Source organism: Manacus candei, unplaced genomic scaffold (assembly GCF_025592945.1).
Source record: "Manacus candei isolate 608988 ecotype Guabito, Panama unplaced genomic scaffold, ASM2559294v1 h1tg000019l, whole genome shotgun sequence".
In the NCBI taxonomy this organism is placed as follows: Eukaryota; Metazoa; Chordata; class Aves; order Passeriformes; family Pipridae; genus Manacus; species Manacus candei.
Window position 1 is genome coordinate 3,587,057 of NW_026138067.1, and position 24,440 is coordinate 3,611,496.

General features: G+C 40.9%; 2 protein-coding genes across 4 annotated transcripts; one reads left to right on the forward strand and one right to left on the reverse strand.

The window, feature by feature from the left end:
- The first annotated feature begins 342 nt into the window (after positions 1-342).
- ERICH5 (glutamate rich 5) lies at positions 343-13,922 on the forward strand. 3 transcript variants are annotated; one of them, XM_051785244.1, is made up of 4 exons: positions 343-436; positions 4,250-4,666; positions 6,612-6,725; positions 10,028-13,922. In XM_051785244.1, the coding sequence occupies exons 1-4, from the start codon at positions 367-369 to the stop codon at positions 10,048-10,050; spliced, it is 624 nt and encodes a 207-aa protein (XP_051641204.1). In that variant the 5' UTR covers positions 343-366; the 3' UTR covers positions 10,051-13,922. The 3 variants fall into 3 exon arrangements, with proteins under 3 accessions (XP_051641204.1, XP_051641202.1, XP_051641203.1); XM_051785242.1 differs by lacking the exons at positions 6,612-6,725; positions 10,028-13,922 and having other exon boundaries at positions 4,250-4,941; XM_051785243.1 differs by lacking the exons at positions 6,612-6,725; positions 10,028-13,922 and having other exon boundaries at positions 356-421; positions 4,250-4,941.
- A 533-nt stretch (positions 13,923-14,455) lies between these two features.
- On the reverse strand, positions 14,456-24,402 carry RIDA (reactive intermediate imine deaminase A homolog). The gene is made up of 6 exons (XM_051785246.1): positions 24,259-24,402; positions 20,310-20,415; positions 19,674-19,728; positions 18,856-18,924; positions 17,266-17,321; positions 14,456-16,852 (listed from the first exon to the last, which is right to left on the reverse strand). Exons 1-6 carry the CDS (start codon positions 24,318-24,320, stop codon positions 16,790-16,792), a joined length of 411 nt encoding a protein of 136 aa, XP_051641206.1. The 5' UTR covers positions 24,321-24,402; the 3' UTR covers positions 14,456-16,789.
- Between the last annotated feature and the right edge of the window lie 38 nt (positions 24,403-24,440).

Sequence of the window (24,440 nt, forward strand, 5' to 3'; positions counted from 1 at the left end):
AGACCCGGACCCTCTTACCCGGAATTATGGGTCTCCTCGATACCAACCTGGGGCGAAGCTTGCTCGTGAGGTTTACGTACACAGCCCCAGGGTTAAACTCACGGGGCACACGGACCTGCAGTCCCCCCTCCTCGGCTGCTGCCACTCACACCTTCTGGCACCCGCACACGGCGCTGAAATCCGCCCCTGGGGCAGGGACGACCGCGGCGGTGGCCCGGGCTGAACCGCGGGGGTGGGTGTGTTTTAAGGCTCCATCGCCGGGGCCGCCCCCCCCGCTCCGTCGGTCGATGATGCCCGACTCCCCTCCAGCCGCTCCTCACTCGCCCCGGTCCCGTCGGGAGCGGCTGCAGCGCCGCCCGCCCCGCCATGGGCTGCTCCAGCAGCGCTCGCAGCCGCCCCCAGGAGCCGCCGCCGCCGCGGGGTGAGCCGGGCCGGGGTGAGCTGGACCGGGATGAGCTGGGCCGGGGGGTGCAAGCGGGTGCTGAGGGTGGGAGGCCACGGTGCTCTCAGCCGCGGGGTGGTCCCGTCCCGTCCAGCCGCGGGTGCGCGACCCGCAGAAACCCCGCGGGGCAGGAGCCCGTCGGGCTTCTCCCGGCTTTCAATTCTGCCTGAGCTGTGGATGGAACTGCGCTCCGTGAGCGATGCTTCGAAACTGCTGTTTCTTGTGAATGAATGCCTAAGTCCCCTTCCGCTCCTTTCGGCCAGCTTGTTTGTTTGTTTGGTTTTTAATTTCCAGACAGGTCCTGCTGTTGGCCGTTTCGTGTAGTACCTATTCAACCCAGTGCCTTCCCCCCCCTTTGAAAGAATAGCGAACTAGCAATACCTGACCCCACTATCCTTCCTGGTTTTTGACAAAATCCACCCCCGACACCGTTTGCAGCACCGGCAATGCTCCTGTGGCTTTGACTGGCTGAAGTCACAGCAGACTAATTTTGTGTGCAAGGTGTATTTGTAGAATGTTGCATAAGAATATCCTTGCTATTCAGTCGAAATAAAATAAAACTTTGTTTCCCTATTCATCACACTTAGCTATTTGCTCCAAGGATGGTTTGGAAACGTTTTCATATGAGCCTGCATGCTACAGTTACAGATATTGGCTTCTCGAGAAACATACTTCCTGAAGGCATATACATAAATGCTGTTTGCACTTAATTTTGCTGCATTTCTTTCTTATATTCTCGCGTTATAAGTACTTGCTGTTATTTTGGCTGCAGTATCCATGTTTTCTATATGGGTTTATTTTCCATATGTTGTCTGGCAATGCTGTGGCTTGTGACTGCAGAGACCATAGCAGGTTGTATGGGGTGAGTGTTGTCGGTGCCACTACAGAGCCAACATACATTTGCAAACTGAGGAGCCCAGCTGAAAGTACCCAGCAGAAATCTCTTTATCCTGTGCCTGCTGTCTTGTTCACCTGGTCAATGTACCAATTCCTCTGCCTTTCTGTCCTCCACTGAAAGATGTTCGCACAGGAACACTGAAGGGCTCAGGGAAATAACTGAAGTAATTTATTTTGAGTATTCTAACAATTCTGTCTAGACACCTGTTCATGTCAGGATAGGTTATGAAATGTAATAAATATGTAAGTTAATGTCATGTTAAGGATGAAGTGCAGTTTGTAATTACAGATGAAAGATCTCCATTAATTGGGCAGTTACCAGCCAGATATGTTAATAATTTTAAATCTAGTTTAATAAGAAAGGACAATTTGAAAAAAAAACTTATCCGAAGATGTTAGTGTGGGGAAATGTACATTTAATGTATAAATGTATTTAAAATAAAATTAATTTTATTTAATGTATTTAATAAAAACAAAAATCTGAGGCTTTTCCAAAAGGAAAGAAAGAAGGCAAAGGGAAAAATACTGTTGCCATGGCCCACTTAAATTCACTGTATTTGTCATTGTTTTTCCAGCCGAAATTATCTACAGCAGGGAAAATAAAAATTATAAATTTTAAAATAAAACAAAACTAGCCAGAATCCTAGGAATGTTGATTGCCACATGAGGTTCATTCTTCTGGGGGATAAAGGTATTGAATAGATTACTGTGAGGATTTTTTTTTTTCCGTATTAGGGAATTCTTTGCATTTCAGATGAGAGCAGAGGAATGCTTCCAGGGTTTCCAGCAGTGCAGATCTCATGTTGCATGGCAGTATTTTATAAATCCAATTTATATAAAACATCTTGATGAAGAGAAGGCTAGCTGGAAGTTACAAGGCTGATATTTATAGAAGCTGCAGGAGATTCCCAGTAATAACAGGTCTGAGGTTTGTTTTTTTTACTGCTAACAACAATTGAAAACGTTCTAATTTGAATGGCTCATTTATTTCTGTCCATAAGTTTTAAATGCTCCTGACACCAAGTAAGGTGAAGGCGTTTAGAAGTGTCCAAAGAGATGAAAAATAAGAATGTGAAAAGATTAAGTCTCTGGTCTCTGAGCATACATTGCTTTTTTTTAATCACTGCTTAGAGTAGCTTTAGGTTAAGATTTACTTGCTGTTATTTCAATTGGGTATCTGTTTCACCTTGAGCTTCATGTTAGGAAAATGAGTGCCTGGAAGACGAGGTGTGATAGAGATCAAGAGAAGGTAATCAGGGGAAATATATTTGCTGTTTCTTGTAACACAAGAACTGTCACTCAATGAAATCACTTGCATCAGGCTTAAAACCAGCCAGAATGTGTTTTGCAGGGGGTATAAGTGGGCTGCAGCTCTCATTGCCGCTGGTCATGGGGGAGGCTGAGAGTAAATGGATTAAAAAAGGGCTTGGGCAGGTTGACAGAGGAATGTCCACTGATGGACTGAAGCTCAGCCCCGTGGGTTGGGACCATCTGTCCTTTCCCTGTCCCTTGGCAGCTGTCAGGGGCTGGTGCTGCCCTTTGGGGGCTCTGTGGTCTAACATGCGTAGCTGAACTTATCTCCTGTTGTTCATGTTGTGTTATAAATAGCCATATCTATGTGGATTTGGAGGGCATGGTTGGAACTTGGATGAGTTTACAGATCTTGGGACAAATGAGATTTTATCTATGTTGTAGTCAAAGTTGCTTTCTGTCCATCTTGACAGTCCAGATTCCCAGTTCTTGCTCTTCTTCCTGCTTAGCTATCCTTCCCTGTTTCTCTAGGCACATGCTGACTAGGTGACACTTGCTGGCAAGGTGTTTTGTTTGAATGCCTCAAAAGAGCTGTGAAGTTATTTTAAAGCAGCAGTATTCAAGCAGCTGTTTTAAGAGCAGGAGGTATTACATTTTTTTGCTGTTCATCTATGTCTGTATGATCACGCATAGATGTGTTCATCTGTGAACAGTATCATATGATTCTGCTTACTGGCTTTGACAAAGCAATCATAATTTTCTCAGAAAATAACATTTTTCCAGTTGTGTAATTATTATATAAACATTTCATACATGATTACTAGGGTTTTCATCCTGGCATTCCTTTGAAGAAGGTTAACAGCAAGCTCTTGTCAAATTGAATTTAATCAGAACATTATTAAATCAGTCTGATAGGTAGGTATAACTCATTTTGAGTCTTCAACTTTCATACTTAAATACCTGTCAGAGTAATTTTGTCAGTTCTTTATTCATAATTCTTTTCTGCCAAAACCCATTGCTTTACTGGCCAATAAGTTGATGAAAGATGAAAGAAGTGGAAGTTAATTTGTTTAGGCTTCCTGTTATTGATTTTTTTATTAGACAGAGCATACTATAGTAGTTTGGTATTGAAAAAGACAGACAAATCAGTTTTTGTTTTAAGAAGTGGGCACTGCTCGTCCTTCAGAATGAGAACATTCTCAGGGTTTTTCATTGAGCCCACTTGGAGGCACCACCAGAATTTTTCCACGTGCAGCCCAGACCAGAGCTCCCTCACACTCATCACATTGATCCTGTGCTTGGTTTGGGGCAGGATAAGGTGCTTCCTTGCATAGTGTCCCGTCACCTGCAAACCACCTGCACACTTCAGATATATAAGGCAAAATGTAATAGGACAGTGACCTGTAAACAGGTCGGCTCTCTTCATATAAAAATATATTATATGCTTCAAATGAAAACTTCCTTTTAGTGTAAGAGCAGCACCATCTTCTATGGGATATTTGTGGATATGTGCAGCACACCTGTGAGAGGGTATGTTCCTAGCCAGGAGGGAGCTCTTTGACAGGTAGTGCTTATGTGGTTCACTGTGGGTTTAATTTTCATTGAGCTTACTACTCACCAATTCTCTTTTTTCTTTCTTTGCCCTTCTGCAACTAAAAGCATCATCAGGTGCAAACACCTTGACTGCAGACAATCATGAAACCATAGCTGACCAAACACAGTTGGACCCAGAAGAGGATGTGAGCCTTGCCTCTGAGGAGACAAACCTAGGAGAGCATCTGCCAGGAGAGGAGGCTGCAGCCATGATTCTGGATGTTGAGGAGAAAACCGATTCAGTCACTAAAAGGGAGGAGCCGGAGGGCACCGAGCCCCTGCCTGCAGGAGCAGAGGAAAGCTCTGAGCTGCCTTCTGTGTGGAGAGAGGAGGGCAATGGGCCTTCACCTGCAGCACCAGAAGATGTTGGGGCACCATCACCAGGACCAGCTGAGGACAGTGGGCTGGTAGAGGGCAGTGACAGCTCTGTAGTGGAAGTCATGGATAAAGTACATATTACTGAAGAGGACCACCTCATTGAGGGTAATATTTGTACTTTCATAAATTCAGGAGACCGAATTTTGCCTCCAGAGACATCTGTGTGGATACTTTTGACTTTACTAAGAGCCTCACAAGAGCTTCTGGAGTCAGAATTTGGTCCTGGAAGCCTGTACTATGTGGAGCGTAGAAGAATGTGGGTGAGGAAGCCTCAGATTTACAAGTCCAAGCTGTAATAAATTTAATCAGCATTTCCAGTCATTATCTCTGCTACTTCATTTCATGTCCTTTTTGTTCTTAGCAGGTAAAATGCCCCACCGTACCCCTCATTTAAAACATTGTGTCTCTGTATAGCTCAGACACATTCCTTAATATTTGCAGAGCCCAAAGCTCCGTTACTTAGTCACATGTATTAATTATAAAGCAACTCTCCCTGGGCACATAAAGTTGGAGGCTGCCTGGATGTGTAAGAAAAAGCATCTCTGATGTATGCCTGGCATATCCAGTCTGTCCTAGAGCCTTGGCTACTAGACAAGCTAAATAGAAGTAGTAGCAGAGGGACATTGGGCTGGGTTTTCAAAAAATGTCTGGAGATGACTAGCGGTGGAGGAAGGCTGCATGAGGAGGCAGTGGTGTCTGAGATGGCAGATATTTCCATGTGCAGTGAGAGGGACCTTTAGTGGGAGATGTGCTTGTTCCTGAAAATTGTAGGCTATGCTCATCTTTGGGTTGGTGCCCAGCTGCATGGACTGCACATGCAAAAGGTGAACACTTCACAGGAGGAGTCGAATTTCTCTTGAATTGTACAAAGTAGCTTGGTAAGGAATCAGATACATCCTGGGGGAGCTTTTTTTCAGGGAACAAGCAGGCGAAGCACAAAGAGGAACATTTCTTTGCAAGGAAACATGGTATCAGCAGCCTTCCTCACTCCACATTTGCCTTGAAGAAATGCAAGGTGCAGGAGAAGGACTGGTCTGTGTGAAGTCCAGAACCAGTTACACACACTACCACTAATCCTGTGGCTTTGCTCTGCATGTCTCTGAACCGGCTGTATAAATCTCACTCTTTGCATTCCAGTAGCTGAGCAGGGTGGTTGACTTACTTTGTCCTCTCCTGTGTCTCTCCACAAAAGAATTTTGAAGTTTCCTCTACATAACATGGGCATCTATCCTCAGGCATACAGCCTCATTTTATGTAATGAGTAAATGACAGGATGCTCACCTGTTAAACACACAGTCTTGCCCAGTTGCAAACTCATTAATCACGATTTCTAAGCCTCAGGGCAGAATGCTGAAGGCAGAGCAGCACACACTGAACATTGCTCTGCCACCTCATGTCTGTGCAAACACATTTACAGTTGACTGTTTGGCTGAAGATGAGTCATGGGGCTTTGAGCACCAAATGAAGTGTGAAGACTTTAGGAAAAAGAGTTTTGCTCCTATTACTTCCAAGCTAGATGTAATATCTTAACTTGTGTGCATTCTCTTTCCACGAGGTATATGATGAAGAGTCTTTACATTTTTATGCTATGGTGCACAGGATACTTAGCATTTGTTTCACTTTCCTTTATTCTTCCACAGCTGTGTGAGGAAATGAATCAGGGACCAACTTCCCAGGGAAAGCACAAATTCAACCAAACTGGCACATTACCATGTTTTCTATATCCATTTTGTTCCAATTGCAAATAAAACTGCACATATATAAAATAAAATCCAGGAAAAATAATTTGAACAGAAATAGTACTCATGATGTCTTTTGGATATAGCATCAAGGGGATTTTGTGAAAGCATAAGGAGAACTTCATGGGCATGAGGCATGCATATAGCTGGATGGGATCATCCTCTTTGTTGTCTATGGATTCATTCAGGCGTACCTTGGTAAGGGGCATTGGAGAGCTGACAAAGCAAAATTAGGTTTACAGAAAGGAGCTGGGGCGCTTGGTGCTTTTCTCAGTGGATGCTAATTTGATCTCCATGGTTACCATTCCCAGGTGAGACGGGAGAACAGGTGGAAACTGAGCTGCTCAGTGAGACAGTAAGTGGAGGGCCTGAAACAAAAGAAGAAACAGGAGAAGCTGTGGATAGTGCAGCAGCGACAGAGATGGGTACGTTGACAGAGGAGGGAAGGACCACATGGGTTATTGTTTAGGAGACAGAAAATACTGTATTGTCCTTAATGAGCACTTCTTGTCATTCCCCTACCAGCAGGCAGCTGCTTTCTGCATTTTAACACAAGAGCATCATAAATACTTTTGTTTACATTAAGAGACATTTTTGGAAGCAATCAAATGGAAGTCATGCTTTTTACATGGGTCATCTTTATACAATACATGAGCCTTACCAGAGATAAATTATCCAGATTTGGAGAGTATGCTAGACTGTGACATGCAGTCTTGGAAAATAAAAACCTGTGTTAAAATCATGACTCTGCTCATTATTATTTGCAGGCTTCTTTTTGTGAGCTAAGCCTTAAAGCTGCTTTGTGATTTCCATTCTATGTCAGTCATTTTAGATCCCCTCGTTCTTCGTATCAGTTGGAATCAGCAGTGTGGTGCTGCAGTGAAAGCACATTGCACAACAAATGTAGTCACATGGTGGGAAGAAAAAGTCAGAGGCCAAATAAAGTGCCTTTGAAAATTCATCACACCAGTGAAGAGAAAAATTCGAGGAGATGGGATTATCCCTCTGGCAGACTTTGAAATTATGGTCACAATTCTGTCAACACAGTCTTTCTGCAAAAGTTATTTCTTTTTCTTCCTCCACGTTCACTAAGAATCCCACACTCAAGTCCATCACATAAGGTGATTACATGCCCCAGAAGACAGAATTAGAATAATAGAATTATTTAAGTTGGAAAATACTTCTAAGATCATTGAGTCCAACTGTTGACCCATCACTGCCAGGTCCACCAGTAAACCACGTCCTTAAGTTCTACATCCACATGTTTTTTAAACACTTTCAGGGATGGTGATTCCACCACCACAGATTACCCTGTGGTATTGCTGAAATGTGAAAAGGGATGAGCAGGCAACACAGGCACCTCCTCTCTTCCCCTGTTGAACTTATTGCATGATGAAACCATCTTTCCCCTCTCCCCTCTCTCCTAACCACCATTTGTAGCTATGCTCAAAATCTCTCTGGGATAGTGAGTATTTCTGTAATTGAGGACAGCTTTAGCAGAAAGGGTAGTAGACACCTTACACCAGTGCCTTTCATGACTTCCAAATGAAGCTCTTGCACCTGGGATGAGAAGTTTTTGGTTCCTTCCCAATGCTAGCATACACCAGTATATGCTAGAATACGTCAGCTTTGAGCTCCCAGCAGCAAGCCGGCTTGTTCCACTTGTGCTACAAGACTAAGGAAAATGTTTTTCAGCACAAGCACTGCAGCCTGGAAGACCAGTAGGGTGATGGTCCAGCAGTTTGGTCAAGGTATAAGTGCCTTTATGACTTTGTGATTACTCAAGTAAAATTAGATCAACAGTGATAAAACAAAAAAAATTACTCACCTCCCTTTAATTTTCATGTTTGGCAGTTGCTCCCCTTTATACTGCTACTTATTAAGCTAGCCTGTGGGGACAAGCAGGTGTTGGCCACTGACAAGTGTGCTTTTGCAGAATTTTTAGATTTATGCCATATAGCTTTGCTTATGAAGTCAAAACAATTCTATTCAATCACATTTTTAAAGTCTTGCCCATATGCTTTTGCAAAGAATTATCTCTCTGTGCTGAGTTCAGCAAAGCACTTGATTCTGGGAGAATCAAAGAACAGTTTAAAGAACAGCTTCCTGCTCCTGAAGAGAATCATAGAAAGGCTTGTATTGGAAGGGACCTTAAAGATCATCTAGTTCCAGCCCTCCTGCCATTAGATCAGGTTGCTCAGGGCACCATCCAACCTGGCCTTGAATACTTCCAGAATCCAGAAATTTCATCATGTGATAATTACAGCTTTATTGAAATACTTTCTGCGTTTTCCTGCTTTGACAATATTCTCCTCAACAGTTTTGTAGGGAAGCAGAAAAAGCAGCCCTGCTTCTGTGTCTGTAATGCATTTCAGATGATAGGAATGCATTGATGCACACAGCTCAGAGAATGGCTGCGGGCAAGAGGAGAAAACAATGTTAAGAATGGAATAGTGACCATTTAAACCTGGGATGCTGTTGTGTAAGGGAGCAATTCTTTCATCTTGAAAGGATATTGAAGAACTAAAACAAGATTCTGGGCAGGGAAACAGAATGGCTTAAGGGAATGAAAAAATTCTTATTTTGAGAGACATCAAAACCATTCAGAGCCTTGCCTCTGAGAGGGTACAGCTAAGAGGATATGAGCTTTTCCTAGTGCAAAAAAATATTGCTCTAAAGGTGGCTGCAATCCATCTCTGAACGAATGCTCAGTGAATTAAAAAAATTCAAAACCATTAAAGGTAGTTGGTTATTTTTCATGCTACATTAGCCATCTTCATGCTAATTAACTGTCTTTGTCACAGTCAGTCACTGCAGTTGGATGTCTGTCACTCAACTTGATTCCCATGCAAATTTCCCACCTTCCCACCCTCATGGAACACCATTATTCACTATGAGGAGGTGCCATGTTCTCATGTTCCCAATCTATCCTTGCAGCATCTTCTGGCTGGGAAAGAAGTACTTTGAGTTTGGGTGGTCTGACACTGATTTCAGCCAATCATCCCCTTGGCCACTTTTTTTTTAGCTATCAAGGAAGCCAGTGAGCCTCAGAACTTCTCAGCTGCTGCTGGTTAACATCAGTAGTTTCAGGAGCTGGTTCCCCAGCCATACTTGGTCACGGAATGGCTAAGGCAGAAAGGTGCCTCTGAAGCTTGTCTAGTCCTGCTCAAAGCAGGGTCAGCTGTAACAGGTTGTCCTGTTGAGTTTTGAATCCCCAAGGACGGAGATTCCATAAATTGTGGGCAGTCAATTCTCATCAGTCAATTGTCCTTAGAGAAAAAAAAAAGAAAATATTTTCTTATATTTAATACTCAGTTACTTGAATTTATGCCCTATGTCTCTTGTCCTTATTTAAGATTTAATGTCCATGAGATGCCTGCCTCTATGTCAGATATGACTGAAAGGATCTAGTGATTTTAAAAGTTAAGAGAAAAGGCAGCAGGGTGGGGAGGAGCATGAGACTGTTGCAGCATAATACAGAGGTGATGTTAATGTCTGTGAGAGGAAGACTGTATGAACATGATGGGGCAAGAGGAAGCAGAGCCAGTGGCTGCTTGTGGTCATTTCAGGTCGACACAGAACATTCTTACAGATCTGGGAGAAGAACAGATACTCCCTTCATCCTGTGATGCTTCCAGGGAACTTTCACTTTGAATTCTGTGAGATGTTGTGAATATCAAGTTGTACCTTCAATGAATCGCTAAATTAATTTTTCCATGTGTTTCAGAGACAGCTAATAACAAGGAATAGAAGTTATGTCTTTATGAACATCCTCTTCTTGGGCCTGCTCTTCTGTCCACATGAACATTTTAAAATTTTATTGGGTTGGGAAGATAGAAAAGCTTTTATGGATTGAGCCACAAGCTACAGACACATGAATAAAAGGCATCAGAAAAAGTTTTACATAATGTAAATATTCTTTAGTTCAAGCTGCCAAGATTTCAAGTGTTTGAAATACCTAAACTTTCACCACCCTGCCACAGAGTGCCTTCTGTACACAGTGGGATAATTTTCCAACAGCAGTATAACCATTCAGTTTTCAATTAGGATTTTTTCCAGGTTCAGATAACTAACTTCAAGCCGTTTATACCTTCAATAAGCCCTATATAGGATAAAGAATACAGTGCAGTGGTTTTTTTTTAAGTGACTGTATGCAGGCAATTTCTCTGAGTGCCTGGACTACCAGCGTACGGAGCTGCTCAAGTGTATAGCTTAGAGGACTTAGAGGACTGGGAGATGAAAGTGCCTATTAACCAGGCTGTAACTAAATGCAGAGGTTAGTTTTCCAGAAGATAGAAGATAACAGGGTGCATTGTCCAGGACCCCACTGGTATGTGCTTCTCACTCCACATTTTTAAACATAAATTTATTGAAAGAATAGTAGTACAATATATATGATGACTTCTGCAAAAACAGGGAGAAGAGGGCATTTTTAACTGGGTAGGATGTTTTAGTAATATAAATCCTAGAAGATAATTTCACAGCTATTAGCATTCATGGTGATTAACAACCTGTCTTTAGCTGTGTAGCTCTCTTCATATGCATTTGTGGCTTCTAAAATAGATTTCTAACAAGAGACAACTGTAAGCCTGTTCCCAAAGGAGAGGGCATCTATTATATTTCCCTGTAGAGCTGTCCTCCCGGAGAAGTACACCATCAGGGACTGTATGGGTTATTTTCCAAAATGCTAAATAATCATTTTGGAGCTGAAGCTGAATAGCAAAGCTTTCAAACAAATTTCCTGTGAAAATGGGTCCTAAATATGATTAGTGTTATGGATCAGACAGAAAGTAAAAATTTGTTCTGATGGTGAATGTTGCAAAGGGACTATATATTGTATATTGTTGAGGACTGTGTTAACAGGATGCTCTAGCATAAGGAAGTAGAACACGGAAAAAAAGTCAATTACTTAAAAAGAGCAAGCACGCCTGTTTTATTAGCTTTATTGTACAAAAGGACTTAACAAAATTTTGTGCTGCATGTGCACATCTGACTCCAGCTGACTCTGGTTTGTATCAAATAACCTAGTTGATATCCTTGGGCTATCAGCCTTTTGTGTAAGCTGATATAACTTGGCTGTATCACTAAATCTAAGGTTTTCTGCTTTGCAGCACTCTTTTGAACTTGTCAGCTTCATTTAATGTCAGCATCATATAGGCAACACCATATACTTTTAGAACCCAAATGCATATTTACTATTTTTTTTAGGGATTTTTTGCTAGGTGGAAGTTGCTTTTATTTTATTTTTATTTTTACTAGCTTTCTGTAATAGAGAAGCTAAAATGAGCAGCTAATTCTATTAAAAATTTGCGAGATCTATTAAAAAAGCGAGAGTTAAAAATCCAAAGAGAGGTAGTCAAAACGTGACAAAAATCCATGAGAAGCATACTATGCACTTTGGAGAGCTGAGGAGGGGGGAAGCAGGTACTGAGCAGGATGAGGACAGCCCTGGGTGATACAGGACTAGGCTGGGTGTACATCCAGGGTCCAGGACGCCCCAAGAATTTCCACCTTCAGCTGCATCTCAGGGCTGATTTCCTCCTGTGAGCTGGGAATTCAGGTCAGCCACCAGCACCTGTGCCAGCATAACCTCACTCCCAAACACAGGAGATTAAATTGGTGGAGGAGCCACGCTGACCACTTGTAAGACCACGAGTTGCAGTTTGACCAGCTATATTAAACAATTTTAAAGCATAAACCAAGAAGAGTTCTGTGACAGAGATCAGTAGTATTCACAGCAATAAAGGAGGCTGCACTTGGAAGCAAAATGTGAAGATACACAGGAGTCAAAATGACCTGCTCACCTCAGTCACTTTTCTACCACTGTTGTAACAAGGAAGATGGGTGACAATATATGTTCCTACCTCACTGTTCAACTTTTTCAGGTCATTAAGCAATGCAAATAGAAAAAAGATGAATATAAACCAGTCAATGACTCAACAGTATCAACCTTTGTCAATCATCTTCATCCTTACATATTCTATAACTACAACAGATGAAAGCTATTTTTCCTTTCTAAAAGATGAAATATGCTTGATACTTTGTTAAACATGAAAATTTAAATCACCTAAATTCTTACAATGCAGCTGCTAGATAGATGCTGAACATCTCTGCCTTGAGAAATAAAACATTCCTACCTTGAAAATTTCATTGGGGTCTACTATTCATGATCTGTAAGCTACCAAAGCATGTACTATGGATAAAGGGCCAAAATGCAGTTATTTGCCTCTGCAAACCTAGGACATCACAGAGGTTCCCAAGGATAGAAACTGGTCTGTGTATCGAAGAGCTTTTTCATGTTAAAGGCTGGGAAAATGATATGCTCCAATGTCTATGTTTTTTAACACAGGCAAGCATTTTTGAAAATTGCTTTGTATTTTATCAAAAGCTGGACAATCTTCAGCCCTCAGCTTCATCCAAGGTAGAAGTAATTACTTCATGCTGCAAGGAGAGCTGGGCAGGACACTTGATGGAACAAACTGGATTTCCAAGCAAATAAGGAAGTTCTGATAGAATTTTTTTTTTAATTACCAATAAACACAGTCCTAGAAGAGGTTAAATTTGCACCCTGTGTCAGCTCCATGCAGGCACATATGCACCCTGTAAGATCTCAGAAGATACTTGGCCATCTGACTGGCTGGGATTGGCTCTTTCACTCAGCGAGGAGCTGCTTTCAGCTAAACACTGCAGCAAGTGCAAGTGCTTGTAGCAAATTAGGGCAGGTTAAGGTTATGTGCTTTAAGAGAGCAAAGTTAAACTTGGCACTGAAGTTCATTTTTGCATTGTTTAATCTGTAGAGTATATAATCATTTGAAGAAGAAAAAGTTCTACTAAAAGAAACACCTGGTAGAACATCCATGTTTTGGTATTTCTTTACTTTCACAGAAAGAGAAGACCTGTTTTGTTGTGGTTTTTCAGTTACATGTAATGGAAACAAATTCTAAATGGTGAAAATGGGATTCCACCAGCTGAATTGCAACTTCATATTTTTGCATGCTAGCGGCTCAGTCTAGCAAACAAAAAAAACTATGTTTAAGTTGCCTCTACCTAAAACAGGTTTTATTAAATATCCATGTACTAAGTAGTTTGTATGCTAAGACCTAAGAGACAGTCATGATACTTGCTTCTCATATTAGAGAATTACAGAGCTTAGCCTTTTTGTTTTAAAGAATAGAATCAAATAATAAAAGTCTGCTTAAAAAAATAAATGTTTTATACACCTCTATGGAAGGCTGATTGTTTATGTTGAGAACTGTTATAGCTGTAAATGAGAGGTTTTTTCAGTTATTCTAGACTTCCTGTACCAGAATATGTATTTAGATCAGAGCCATTCAAAAAAAGGCTCTGATCTAAATATGTAGTCTAAAAACTACAACTGGTCTCCACCTAAAAAATCGTAAAGCTAAAAGTGAATTTTAGTTCCTGACTTTTTGCACTGATATTGTTTTTAATGGAATCAATGTGTTCTGCCTTGTTAGCTGCACCCAGAATGCATTTTTTTCCAGGTGTTTCACTTACATTTCAGTCTCAGACTGACCCTTACTATGTAAAGCAATGGTGTATTAACATTATTCCTACCAGGGAAGTCTCCCAAAGGAGTTCCATAAAGGGCTTACATCAGCCAAAGCACATGTCAGCACTCCAAAAAAATATCGAAACTGCCATCTAGTGTTATGTTCAAGGTTGGCAAAGAGGCAGCACGGCACAGGTAAGGCAGAGAGGTAAGAAGGGATAACCACAGTGATTATACAAGGCTGAACTTAGCTGATGTTCAAGACTATTGAAATCAGCTGATTTACAGTAACTTGAACTATTTGTACAAATAAGTGAAATAAATTCAAACAATACAATTATATGTGAACAAAGCTGTTACAGAGAACCCCAAATATAAATTAGAAATTAAACTCCATTTAAATGGAGTTCAAATGTAACTTCATTCAATTATATTATTCTTATTCATTGATAAAGTGAAGCAATATCTGCTCTTTGTTTCCTAGAAAGTCATATCCATACTAGTATACTAACTCCTTCCTAACAAGTCTGACCATGTGTTTTCTTAGGAGGGATTGCTTATTGTGTCAGAGTTGTAGAGCATAAAGACATTAATAGTATAGCCAAGGAGACAGAACAAAAGCAGAAGCCAAAACTAATAAAGTTTATGTGTAGGAAGTTTATTTGCAGAAAAGTTAGGTACTTTTAAAAAGTTGTTTGGAAGTTCACTGTTGAAATACTGAAAGCATTGTTTCGCTTTTAATAAAAATAAGTATCTCCCATTTTTTCAAGGGAAAGCAAGATAATACTGTAAAATATCACACATCACAAGTATATGCTTACTGTGACAACCTCATTATGAATGTTTTTTCTATAAAGATACAATTTATAACCTCAGTGAAAAGCAGAAATGGCCACTTCCCATCACATCCAGGAGGGTTAAATAGGGCTGACTTCCTCACAACTTTCCAACAGCCCATCTGGTGTACGCTAAAGTGATACCAGGAATGCATGAAAAATACAAAATATTCTTACTGCAACTGAAGTAACAAGATCTGGAAAGCAGAGCTGGTGAGCAGGAAGGTAAGAAACCATGAGTGGGACACCTACAGTTTATCCAGGGATGGAAGATGATTCACACAGTGTGGCTGTGCTATTGCATGCTGGGGGATTTTCAGACAAGGCAACACCTGCATGTGTCATGGCAAGATTGACAGCACCATGGTGCTGCCAGATTGGACTCTTCTTGTGTGCTTACCATATGAAAACCATTAGCCAGGTAAAAGTACACAAGAGGAGCATCAGTAGGCTTTATGCACAGAAATGCACACACAGAACTGAAGTTTGGGGTCGGAGAGCTGAACAGACAGTATTGGGACTCACCATGTGGCAAACCACTGTTATGCCTTCTCCTCACTATATTACTGCTTTTGTGCTTACCAATATTAAGTGAGTGTGATAACACAGGATGGGACTAGAAATAGCTTCTGATACACTCAGTCACGGCACTCTGGCATACAAACAACTGCCTCTGGAAGGAGCAGCCTACGAGATTCCCTCTTGCAATACATTGGATTAAGCAGGTACACATCTCCACCATTAAAACAGTACTTTCTCCAAGATGCTGTTTATAGCTATTTTTACTTTCTACACAGAGACAGTGAAGACACAGTGACAGTAGCATCCACACGCAATCTGATGGCCATCTTCACAGAAGAGAGCAAAAAAAAGATGTTGAGGTGGACAGACTACAGCAGGAAAGAATTTCTGCTCATTTCCCCCCGAATAAACCAACTGTCCTTAGTCATGTGGCTGTGGGGAAGATGGAATCAACTCTGCCATGAGGCAGCTGACTTTCAAACAGATACTTAAAAACACAATATCCATTGCTACTTGGTTAGAAGATCAGTAGGGATGGGATAACTTACTAGCAGCACCAGTCAGACTTCTCAATATGGCTTAATCACCCCATCAAACTGATGCTTCTGACCTTAATGGCAGCAAAAAAAGAGCAAAGAACTGTAATGCCACAATTGCTGAAATCGTCCTGTCTTGGAGAATTTCATCCTTAGCTATTAGGAGAGACGTAATAAGCCTATTCTTCTGGTTCAAATTATTTCTTATTGAGTAAGCAAAATGCGGATTTTTTTTTTTTGTAATGGATAATCAAAGCACAATCAGGAAAAAAAGTTTGTCCCCAGAATAGACAAGCACATTTTTGCAGTTGCAATTATATTTTATTCTCATTAAACTTTTTTTTTGTGGATTTTTGCTTATTTTTTTTTTTAAATCAAAACACAGTCAAAGTTGAATTGCTATGAAAAAATTATGAAAAAAGTTCAGGTAGATATTAATTTACAGTTGATTTATAAAGTTAGCACTTCACTTGAGAAAAGCATAATTTTCTTATTTCTGAAATTAATATTAACTTTCTTAAACAGTTGCTTACATATGAAAAAAAGTGACTCCCAACAGTAATCTATTATGTAAAGAAAGAGGTTAAGACAATTCAGAAACAAATGGAGTAAAATTCCCCAAAAGTGAAAATATGTCCTATGCAATTCAAGTGTTCTGTTTTCTCATTTCTGTCATTTTTTCTTATTTAAAATTGTTACTTACAAATCATTATAGTTTTCTATGTCCAGATCACACATAGTATAACTTATGACAGTATAACTGTTATAAGTTCACCCAAACATATACCTTAATACCTGAATATCCAGTGACCATCACAAAGTGGGCCCTGTCCTGCAATCCAGATCAGCTGATTTTAGCAGGACTCCCACAGGTTTCAGGGTTTGCCAGCAGAGAACTCACTGTAAGCTCATATTTTAGAGAATCCAAGGCCCCAATCCGCAAGAGGGCACCTTTCCTTGGTAAATTTACTACTTTCAACTGCATGTAACTGCTGTTAGTCAACTGTAGGAATGGGATGTAAGAGAGAAGTATTAATCAAATCCAAAACTGCTGCTGTAGGATATCCAGTCTCTATTTATAGTCAGGCTGAAGCATCTTGGAGGGGTCCCTGAATGGCAATAGCTTCAATCTCAACTCGGGCACCCTGTGACAAAACAATGAAGGAACATATTAGGAATTTAATGTACCTATTTTATGAAGAAAGTGGATGTACAACACAACCTTGAAAGAACAGTGATATTTGAGAGAGATTACACTTCTGACAGATTTAGCAAGGTTAGGTAATATTGACAATTCACTTTACACTTACTCAAGTATCATAAGCCCTTACTTCTAGTGTTGTAGCTATCTTCCACAATAAAGAAATTTATATCTCATATTCAGATCTCTGATAATGTGTGGGAATAAGACTGGTATACTTAGAAAAAAGCTTATGAGGGGTCTCCATTAAAATAATTGCGATTGAAACTATTTTAGAATAAGAAAAGCTGTCAGAATGCTTCAGAAGTAAGGTATTTCAGAAGGGGGGTTTTTTGTAGGCAGAAAAGTGACACTTACTTTGGGCAAAGCAGCAACTTGATAGGCTGCCCTGGCTGGAAAGTTTGCCTTGAAAACTGCAATTTAAACAGAAATATCCACTAATCACTGAACTCTGCTTGATAAAACACAGTTCAAAGTAATCGTATAAAATGCAGTCAATTTGAACAGTTCAAGGCTGCAGGTCTCCTGTGCCAGCTATCATTTTTCCCTTTTTGGTTTGTTTTGGTCACTGACTCTTCTCACATCTCAGCAAGCCATCATTCATCACTAAGAAGCCAGATGCAGTTGTGATCTAGTGACCAGTGATACTTGCACTCTGCTGATACTGCAGGGTCTTAACACCAGCTTGGCTAAAAGTGAAAGATTAAATCAGAATGGTGATCTACAATTGCAAACACCAAGGAGTAGGAGATGGCTCTTTCATAGAAAGAGCAAGAGAGAGAAACAGGCCCCTGCCAGAAGAGTCATGAGCAAAGACCCCAGATTTATGCAAAGTCAACAGCAGTCCAAACTTATTCATCTCAAAGGAAAGCAGAGAAAAAAATAGGCCCTTGGCCTATTCCTCTGTGCCCGCTTAGACCTGGTGGTCACAGGTGTTAGAACAGGGGGTGAAGCAGAGGGAAGGGTACTGGTAAAGATGTAAGAGCTGAATGTGTAGAATCATAGAATAACTCAGGTTGGAGGGAACATTTAATGCTCACACAGTCATATCCACCTCCCTGCCACGGCCAAGGACATCTTTCATCAGATCAGGTTGCTCAAAGCCCCGTCCAACCTGACTTCAATCGCTTCCAAGGAGTTTGCATAATTAAAGGAAACTTTACTCAAAGCTGTTAATCACTGAGATAATAACTCACAATGAAAGAACAGCAACTGCTTTCTTGAACTACAGGTAGGAGGCAACACATAACTGTCTAGTTGGCCTGTTTTTACCCTGCTTAAACACACAACCATTCCATTTTGACATGCAGAAGACTGTGTTGATTGCTCATCAATGAAAGACTTCATTCAAGATCAGATGCTGCTACCCAGTTAAAGCCAAAGGAACATAAGGAACTCCTGTGCATATTCTCTCAAATTCTTCTGCACAATATGGGTCATTGGCATCACCTATTTCAGTTTACATTCAGTTTTGTTAACCGAGCATTGTTTGTTTTTTTATCTCAAGGGGAGCAGTGTGGTTCATCTTTGTATAAAAAATGAGCCCTGTCCCATACCAATAACCCACAAATTGTTCAAAGATATAAACAGACTTTAAAGAAATGGAGATACAAAATCTAAAATTAAGCATTTGAAGGCTGCCTACAGTAGAATTATATTAGGGACAACTGAGCATCTATAGAGATAGAGGCATGGAAGATCAACCTGGAGGGACAGCAGGAGTTGATCTTCACAGGACAGTGAGTGAGTGAGATGGTAGGTCACAAATCTACAAGAAACTAGGCTGTCCTTGATCTGATGCTTGCAAATGAATTTTTTTAAAATTTCTACTGGAATTTCAAACAACATGGAACTGCATCATCTGAGTCATTCAAACACTTTGAATACCATGAATATAATTTGTTACACAAGCCATACTGGTAAAACAGAAACAAAACATCTACTTACATTGCTTATAAACATCATTAATATCATTGTAGTCCTTCATGTCTGCCATCAAAACCGTAGTCTTCACAACTGGAAATTATATAACTGCAGTTATTTTAGACCTTGGCTTTGCATACAAAAGTTGAAAAACTTTAATGCATTTCTTGCTTTTATTTCATAAAGTTCTCTTGAGTATTCTAAACATTTTGAAAAGTTTTCCAAACAGATACTGACCATCAGAGCTACAACCTAGAGAACCACCAAAAAAATCTGAGTACCTCATATGTAAGAAAACTTTAAGGACTTGAGGCATTCCTGACCAGCTCTGAAAAAGCCAATATCTACCAAGAGGCACAGAACTGACAAGCAAGTCAATTAAAAAAGCTGTTGAAAACTAACTCTTGGCAACAACTTATATCATATATAATATCTGTTGTGAAAAAAAAATCCATAAAAAGGCCTGAAAATACAGTCTACGCTAGAATTTTTTGCCCATGACTGTCTAAGGCAGCATTAATCCTGGTCTGGCTGACTATTAGAGTCCTCCCCAAAAAAGTACTGAAAGTGTCTAGAATATTAACACCATAGACACAAGCCTTCTTTTACCTGGAGCAAAGCCTAGGATGCTTAAAATGCCTGTAGTCAGGTGCAGCTCTGTCTATACCTAAGCTTTCCCAGCTGGAGTTAAAGTATTAGTACCAGTGGCAGAAACTTTCAGTGAAGAGTAGTGTTCCATTGATACCCATTGCAAAGATCACTTTAAAGGTCACTTGATTTTTTTTGGATTTTAATTCAGGTAAAAACAACTACTTGTTTGCCACCATCATAGCACCACTTACCATTGCCATAGTCACAGCCTGCAGCTTTCAGGATTTCTCCCATGTTTTTTAGAGCCTAATGAAAAATGAAACAAAAATCTTTTAACTATCAGCTGGGTTATATCTATGTAAGTATGCAAATACGACTTGTAACTTGGCTGCATCCATGTTATATTGTAAGTTCACCCAGCAAAACCTCAACTGTCAAAACTGAACAAAATAAAAACTAATAAAAGCGAGCCTCTAATAAACCATAAATATTAAATCATCTATTTATTAGATGTAAATTTATGATGCAGCTCCATCTCATCCTATTCCACCTCTTTGCTTTTGGGGGAATAAATTTTTCCCCAACTCAAGTCAGGGTTTTTACTGGGGTGTGAACCTTTGTTACAAACATCGATTCTTTCTTACTTTCCTATATAAAAACACTTCCCAAATCTATGTTTTTATGATACAAAAACATAGACTCCTCCCCTGACCTCCAAGTTGTCCAAGCAGAAAAAAGACAGGGTTAGGATGGAATGACTTTTTCTTGCTTTTTCCTCATCTGGAGGATGCAAAATGCACTTTCTAGTCTTCTCAATCTCTCACAAGTCCACATTTAACTAAACACATGCCAATCCCAGTACAGTTCATTGCTAGAAGACTTCTTACCTGCTTAGCTTCCTCCTTTGCCCCTCCAGAGACAAGCTGCCCAGTGGAAGGTTCTAAGCCTATCTGTCCCGCAATGTACATTGTCCGGTCCACCAGCACAGCTTGGCTGAAAACACAAGTCACACTGTAGGTTTAATGTTTCCCCATGAAAACATCCAAGTGCCTGAAAGCACATGTCAAATTTTCCACAGTAGTTTACAATACCTCAGGAGACTGAGGTTATGCACACACAAGATTGTACACACAGTCATACACTCAACAGGTGTATGCTTTTGGAAGTGCCAAGGTTAGGCCATGTATGGAATTGCATAGACCTGTTTTTGAGGAAATAAACCCCATTTCTTGCAAAGGTTCAGAGTATGAATGCAGCAACACATCACTAAACTGACCTATAGATTCCACACTGCAGGTAGCACAGATGCAAGGCAGAGTAAATAGACATTTTTTGCACACGTCTAGATAAATATTCCATCCTAGTTTGAGAAGCAGACAATACCTTTTATCCACATCTCAGCTGCAGAGCGATGAGGGGAATGAAGGGAAAAAAAACCACAAAAGAAAGAAAAATCAAAAGAGGGCTCATTAGAAAATTTAAGAGTTTTCTTCTCAAACAGGCACCACAGTAATGAGTTACAGCTGTGAGGTGACACCCTGCCCACTAGTTCTTTGGCAGTATTCTTCCATCTGAATTTGGGCAGTCAGCAAAACACCTTGATCGCTCCATCCCCAGAACAATCACTCTCCTTTCACCAAATAACCTGAGTGACCTGTTGGCTGGGTTAATTCAGAAGAATGTAGAATTAAAGCTAGTTGCAAAACATTTTTATATAAATGTCAGGTGTGTTTTTGCTGAAGCAGAATTAGCAATTATTAATGTCTTTAGTTATCACAAAGAGATTAAAAGATTAAAACAAAGATTTAAACTACCTAGCAAACATTATGCAAGAAACATAATTTAATTCTCTTCAGCTAGTAATTAAAAATATTTTGCAAAGGAACTAGAGAAAGATTTTTTGAAAGTGTTTGTGGCGTGTCAATACCGTTTTTCTTACCTCTTCCATTCCACAAGAAAATGCATTGTTTTAACCATTCAACAAGTCTCCCAAGCTACATAAACTACTCAAGCACCTCCCTTAAGTATCTGAAGGAGTTTAGCTTCCCTTAAATGTCAGTAGCAATAGAAATGGACACTTTCAGAGTACATTTTTATGACATCTCTTCTCTCAATTGAGATTGACTCAGTTGGATTGTCTCAATCCAACCTCACAGGTGACACACCTGATTTAGGGACTCAGTAAAATGATTAGGGTCAGGCAGTTCAAACAGGGCCATCATTCCCATCTTTCCTTTTATCCCTGTCCTACATTCTCCTGTAATTTCATAAGGGGAAAAAACAGTCAGTAACTTATTGGATGTGGTAAAATATGTTACAACTATTTTTTCTGTCATCAACTAACAAAACTGGAGTAAATCATGGAACAACACCATTTAAAGATGAGAAACTAGTGAATAAAATAGTTTTCCAGCTGACAGTCTTTTTCATAGAAAATATGTGCCTGTACGCACACGCTTCTTTAATTTTCTTTCCTACCATGTCCTGCTTTGTTTGAGGCACAGGCCCTCAATGCATAAACTTCTGTTCTGTTTGAAGCACAGAGAACCATGCAACAGGAAGGTATGAGCCCTCTAGAAAAAAAGACATTGTCTTGTACTGCTTATTATAAAATAAATGACATGACAAGACGTTTATCTCAACAGAGGCCTCAGGAAAATCCTAAATCACAAATAACTAGGGAAAAAACAAGCTGAAGCCTTCTGATACCACTGCCAGACCAACATCTGCAACAGCCTTATTGGGTCTCCTTCTCTGCTCCTCCTCAGCTTCCTTCTCTTGGTATGCTTACTGATGGACTCCTCCATTCACTGAGACTAGTAACAATTTACCAACCAAGGGGTACAGTTCTACTGCAGTCAAATGCATGAGTGAAGCTCAGAGAAACTTCAACCACACAAACCCCAGTGGCAGTTATTTCTTGTGCAACTTTTCTGCTCACTGGACTTTGACAAGTTTAGCAAAATCTGATAAACTAAGTTAGTGATAAACTTACTGATGTTAGTTAGACCTGTTGTACAATTAACAGGCAGCATAATAAGAAGTATTTCATCAAGCACTGTCAATAAGCACAAAATGTTGGAGTGCAGTTAATCCAAAACAGAAGTGGAGAACTATAATGAAGACCGGGCCAGTGTGGTGTGTGCGTGTGCAGCAGAAGAATCATCACCTTTCCATGTCTTAGATGTTCTCCTAACGCCAAGCAGTGCCGAGCCCCTGGCTGCAGTACAATAACAGTTTATTGTTTACAGAAGTTAACCTTCATGTCATGTCTCTCGGCTTCCAAACTTTGTATTTTTCCATCTTTATAATGTCTATAAGGAACACACAGTTTGAAGCTCAGAAAACTCAGGACACAAAGTAATGGAGACAAAAATGCACCTGGAAGGCAATAAGGTACTATTGGGAATAGAAAGACTGAATGCAGAATTAAAATTTCGTATAAAATGCCCTAGTAAAAACCCCTCTGTACCTTAGCTATAAGAGTATGCTATACTGATTGAACTTTTTTTTCTCATCCCTATAGTAAAGAGAAACCCTTCTGCAAAGAAAAGTGGGATTTTTCTTTTTTTTAAATTGCATGCAGACCTGCTGCAACAACAAACTTGTGAAAACATTGAACAACATCTTACATATTTTTACAGCAGTTAGTTTTTAGACTGAAAAGCATTTACAAACATTCAAAATAAGGAAGGATCCGCAATTCTGAGGCACTGAACTCTCCATCTGCCCAAGCTCACCCTGGATCAGGCTCAGCCTTCCCTCTCCATCGCCTCCATAGTCAGCACTCTCTGTAACTTCCCTGCGCAACATGCTTGTCTCTAGGCAAACACATTTTCCTGGAGAAGAATCATTCTTCCTCTTGCAGTTTATTTTTCATTCACTTCTTGCCACTAATTTCAGAATTATGTTCCCAAACTGACTTCTGGAGGGGTATTTTAAAATGATTAGGGGACATCCCCCTGCATGGCACTGCAGCCCTGCTCCTACTGCAGGACTCCAGGTGTTCCGGGGGTTACCAGGAGGGGACCAGCCCCTGCTCAGGGGTCCTGCCCTCACCTCAGCCCCTGGGCTGCCTGACAGACCCTACCGGGATCTGCCGAAACTCCACCAGCAAAACATGCTTCTGCTTCTCCCAAGAGACCTCTCCCTCACAGAATCACAGAATTATTAGGGTTGGAAGAGACCTCTGGAGATCATCCAGTCCAACCCCTTGCTAAGGCTGGGTCACCTAGAGCAGGATACACAGGAACGTGTCCGGGTGCGTTCTGAATGTCTCTAGAGAGGGAGACTCCATGACCTCCCTGGGCAGCCTGTTCAGTACTCTGCCACCCTCAATGTAAAGAATTTCTTCCTCATGTTGAAGTGAAACTTCTTGTGTTTTAGTTTATGGCCATTGCTCCTCATCCTGTTGCTGGGCATCACCAAAAAGAGTCTGGCACCATCCTCTTGGCACCTGCCTTTGAGATACTTATATGTACTGATGAGATCCCCTGTGTCTTCTCTTCTCTAGACTAAACAGGTCCAGCTCCTGGAGTCTCTCCTCACAAGAGAGATGCTCCAGACCCTTCACCATCTTTGTGGTCCTCTGCTGGACCCTTTCCAGTAGCTCTTTGTCTTTCTTGAACTGAGGAGCCCAGAACTAGACAAAGTACTCCAGATGTGGCCTCACTAGGGCCAAATAGAGGAGCAGGATCACCTCCCTCAACCTGCTGACCGCACTCTTCCCATGCACCCCAAGATACCATGGACCCTCCTGGCCGCAGGGGCACTGCCAGCTCATGGTCAACCTGTCATCCACCAAGACTCCCAGATCCTTCTCAGCTAAGGCATTACCTGTAGGGACCCAGTGCAGGGGCCTTGGTAGTGCTGATTATTTTCTTCACAAGCGAGGCCATAGCTGGCGCTGGTGCTGCCGTCGGTGCCGGTGTTGCCGTCGGAGCCCGCCCCTCCCCGCCTCCCTCAGGATCCCGCCGGCGCACTACCCGGCCGCCGCCGCCCGCAGGGGTTTATGGGAA